This window comes from Salvia splendens, chromosome 13 (assembly GCF_004379255.2).
Source record: "Salvia splendens isolate huo1 chromosome 13, SspV2, whole genome shotgun sequence".
NCBI lineage: Eukaryota > Viridiplantae > Streptophyta > Magnoliopsida > Lamiales > Lamiaceae > Salvia > Salvia splendens.
In genome coordinates, this window is record NC_056044.1 from 15,722,932 (window position 1) to 15,727,501 (window position 4,570).

Sequence of the window (4,570 nt, forward strand, 5' to 3'; positions counted from 1 at the left end):
ACACTATCAAATATTTATTAAAACTATTAATTTTTGTTATTTAATAATTTTAATAATTAATAAAAATTTATTTATATTTAAAAATTGAAATTTAAAATTTAATTTTATAAAATTAAATCTAATATTGAAATAAAGAAAAAAGTGAAGGATGGCAAAAGAGAAGAAGAATGATAATTTTGAAATAATATCAAATTTAGTACATCACTGAAATAATATCAGATTTAAAATGTTAAAAGTGTAAAATGACCAAATTGCCCAAATGCTTAAAAGGGTATTTTCGTATAAAAAAATGGCAAAATGACCTAATTTGAGATAAACCCTTAGTCCATGGATGTCTGGCGATATTTTTAATGTACAGGGACTATGGGCGAGATAAACCCATAATCTAGAGACCATTTTTGTATTTCACTCATGACTTAATAGAATCTCAACTTTTGTAGTGTAGCTATTTTGTACTAATAAAAGATTGATTATCAAATGGATAGAATTGTACAATGAATTTGATCTAAGATCTTTAGCCTCGAACGGCGATTGTATTACCACTAGACCAATTCACACCAATAATTATTCTACAATAATTATGTCATTTTGTCATTTTATTTTATAATAAAAATCAACATATCTAATATGTATCCTTTTTTTAATTCATAATTATTCTACAACAATTATGTCATTTTATTATATAATAAAAATCAACATATCTAATATATATATTTTTTAATCTCTATTTTTTTTCTCTATCAACATTTATCTACTATACAGATCTCCAACTTTCTTTTCGCTAACACTCCTTCCTTAATTTCGATGCCCAAAAAAAATGGAAATGCTATCATTATCGTGTTTTCACGCAAAAACAAACCCGCAACAGTGATAGAGAAAACATTAATGGGCTATTGAGAAATGCAAAAATTACAAAAAAAATTTAAAAAAAATAATGAGGCCAAAAAAAGAACTCCGTTATTTATGGGGTTGGGTCCGTCCTAATTGAGAATCTATGAGAATAAAAAGACGAGAAGAAAGTCAAGTACAGCAAAAATGGATTTGGATGTTCATGTGTAATAAGGAAAGCGATATCTAACAACAATACAAAAAAGTTCAGAAAATGAAGATTCTTTGGTGAAGAGTGAATCAGTTGGGTTTGAGAGATGATGTACGCAAGCTCTCCAAGACCTGTCGTATTTGGTCCGATATATTGGTATAAAGCCATCTCTGTGCAGCCTCATCCAATCCACACATGGTCTTGGGCCATCCAGAGTGAGAGAATGTTAAATCCCTCGACGTCTCTTGCTTCAGTTTCGGGACATCAAACACAAGTGGCTCGCCTACATGTATCCGAACATCCTTGTTGCACAAAGGGAAAGGAGGCCTTCTGCCAAACATATAATTCTCAGGCATAACCTGCAAAACGCTACATTCGTTGGTTACTTCATAAAGGAACTAGTGAATCGTGATTGCAGATTTCTGGAACAGCTACTACCATAAACAACAGATATAACTGTAACAGTGTGATCAACTTTTAAAGTATTGCCAAACTCTTCTCAAAATTATTCTTGATAGACAACTCTGAGAATTTACTTGAAATCACAGTAATTGGCCTAACCCGAGCCCTTAGTTTGCTCAATAAACTTCTTCATAGAGAGAAGAAGACTCAATAGTGTCAAAACCCAAATAAGCTCAAAGTGATCTTTGCAAACAGTCCAGGAAAATTGTAGTACATAGTATAGGTTGGTAACTTGCTCATGACTTCTGTATATATTAAAAATCATTACTCAATCTGCCTAGATCACCAAGCACGAGAAAATCAAGATCACAATTGGCAAACCTTCTATGGTACATCATACTATTAAATTGATGACAGAAGGAATACCTGTTCAAAACCATGATGAACTATTGGCAAAACTATTGGAGTGACGGGGGCACGAACAATGAGACTGGCGGTTCCCCACTTCAACCTCCGTATAGGTGCATCTTCTTGATACACTTTCCCTTCAGGAAATGTATGCAACTGTTCATTTGGCATAAAAGTAAAAACAGATTCTTCTGAGCAACTGCATTTTTTCTATTTATGAGAAACATATATTTTTATAATTGTAGCACAGGGTCATGGTATTGACAACACAATCATAATTAGTTGTTTTGGTTTACAGATGACAGTTTTCTTAATCTCTATATTCACCAAACAACATAAAAAATGCATGAGGAAATGTCTACTCTAAATCACAAGCTTTGATAGTAGTTTACCCTGGTAGTTATCTACATACCGTCATAGTTATTGGGTTCCAAGGTCATATGAAACATTTAGTACCTAAAATTTTTTTTCCTGAGCAGATACGGAATTGCAAATAGAAACCATATAATTGAGCATCAACATTTATTATATCAAATGAGTCTTAAATTGATGGTTACAATAAATTTAGTGGCTTAAAATAGTTATCGGGTTGCAGAATCGGACCAAACATGAGCTATTTTCTAATGTAAGATCCTCAACACATGTGAAACCACAAAAGATAATTGATACTATAATCTTGCATTGCTATTTACACCAAAGAATGGGTGTTTGACTGAAGAAAAAACTCCACAGTCACTTAAAATTTGGTCGTTTGGAAAAGACGTGAAGTTAACAAACATAACTGGTTTTTAACTCATTAGCCAATAGGTAATGTGAGAAAGAAATGAATGCCTTTCCCAAATATACACACGGGCTAAAAAGAAACACACGAGCGCACCACATTCTTCCAAAATATAAAAAAAAGTAAGACGATGGAAAATACCCAAGCTCCATCAGCCAAGCGATCAAGTGCCTCATTCATGTGCTCCTGATAGATTCCACCACCTCTTCTTATAGGAATACATTTCCCTGTTAATTCCACACTCATTGTAACTTCAAGTAACTGTTATTTTAGAAAAGTAGTTTATAACTAGATACACAAACAAGCAGTATTAAATAATTATTAGCAGCATTACTCACAGATCAAGCAAGCAAGCAAGCACAAGAAACCACCAGTACTATTTATTAACAAGTGACCACAATGTAACTCTAATCCCAGTGATGAGGTTTTGCAAAGGCTAAAGTTAACATAAACGCATTAGATGATTTAAACGGCTACTCTCTTGTGTTTCAAGATCACATATTCAAGAATATGGCCATTGAATACAACACTAAAGAAGTTATGCAGAACATATATCAACTAAGTAATGGAATAAAACATACCAAGTCGAAAACAATATGAATAGAGTGGGTTTTTGAAGCATATATCTTCAGCTGCAAGTACCCATCTCCCTAACTCAACATCCGTTATAGGAAAACCCTTGAATCCCCACAATACTGGGTCATCCAACCTGAACCACAAACAAAATTGCAATGACTAAAAACGAAAAATATTAATATTTTCCGAGCTCATTGAAAACTCCCTATTAATTAATCACCATTCTCCAATTAACTTATACAAAATCCGATTTTTGCAATATCTATAAAATCAAGACGGTGAATTACATGAGAGGATGACTGACGTGGACATGTGATTGCTGACAGTGATAAGGGGGACGCCAGGGGGGCGGTGCCGGACAAGGCGGAGGAGGGTTTCGGCGTTGTAAACGGTGGTGGTGTTTAGCACATTGGCCACAGCCTTGGCGAATGCTCCCACCGCCATGAAAATCATTTTGCGAGGAACTCCACGGAGGTGATCTCCTCTCGCCGCCCACTCCATACCCGCCGCTGCCGTTTTGTTAATTCCGATTTCTGATGCGACCTCAAACTAAAACCACAGCTAAAGAGTTGTGGGTTTAATCCGTTGGTTGAGATTTCTAAGGCCATAGCCGCGGGCGTGTTATAGTGGACGCTCTAAGGCCATTCACGGGCGTGTTATAGTGGACGCTTTAAGGCCATTCATTAGCAATGAGGCGCCCCATATTGGTTGAGATTTCTAAGGCCATTAGCAATATGAGGCGTCACGTCATCAATTTTATTCTCATACCTCCACCTGCAATGTGGCGCCCTATGGCGCGCCCTATGCATTTTCATTTTATTTGAATATTTAAATAACTACAAAAATTGGGAAAAAACTTCATTTCATTTATAAAAATTAATACATTACAATACGAATTAAAAAAATACGCAAACTCAGCGACGGCGGTTACGGGCCCACACTTCTGCAATCATGTCGTTCATGAGCTGAACATGGTCATGTTGGTTGCGCATTGAGGCCTGTCTAGCTAGAACCTCATTGAAGCCCGGGGGGTAATCCTCTAGCGGGGGGCTCTGTCGCCGTGCTGGACGAGCTAGATGCACCGTCATCATCGTTCCAGTCGGTGATGCTCCCACCCTCATGCTCGACTATCATGTTGTGCATGATTATGCACGCATACATGACATGTGCAGATACGAGCCGGCCCTTTCACAATTGCCCACCGTGCTTGGAGCACACCAAATGCCCGCTCGACATCCTTCCGCGGCGACTCCTGCTTTTGCGCAAATAAAGCCCTACTCTCTCCAATTGGGCAGCTGATCGTCTTCACAAAAACAGGCCACCGTGGGTATATGTCATCGGCCGAGTAGTACCTCATGTGGTAT

General features: G+C 36.8%; 1 protein-coding gene across 2 annotated transcripts; it reads right to left on the reverse strand.

Annotated features, from left to right (window-relative positions):
• Positions 1-871: 871 nt before the first annotated feature.
• LOC121759984 (N-acylphosphatidylethanolamine synthase-like) lies at positions 872-3,812 on the reverse strand. 2 transcript variants are annotated; one of them, XM_042155579.1, is made up of 5 exons: positions 3,511-3,811; positions 3,212-3,339; positions 2,772-2,857; positions 1,868-2,005; positions 872-1,398 (listed from the first exon to the last, which is right to left on the reverse strand). In XM_042155579.1, exons 1-5 carry the CDS (start codon positions 3,705-3,707, stop codon positions 1,129-1,131), a joined length of 819 nt encoding a protein of 272 aa, XP_042011513.1. In that variant the 5' UTR covers positions 3,708-3,811; the 3' UTR covers positions 872-1,128. The 2 variants fall into 2 exon arrangements, with proteins under 2 accessions (XP_042011513.1, XP_042011514.1); XM_042155580.1 differs by having other exon boundaries at positions 1,256-1,408; positions 3,511-3,812.
• Between the last annotated feature and the right edge of the window lie 758 nt (positions 3,813-4,570).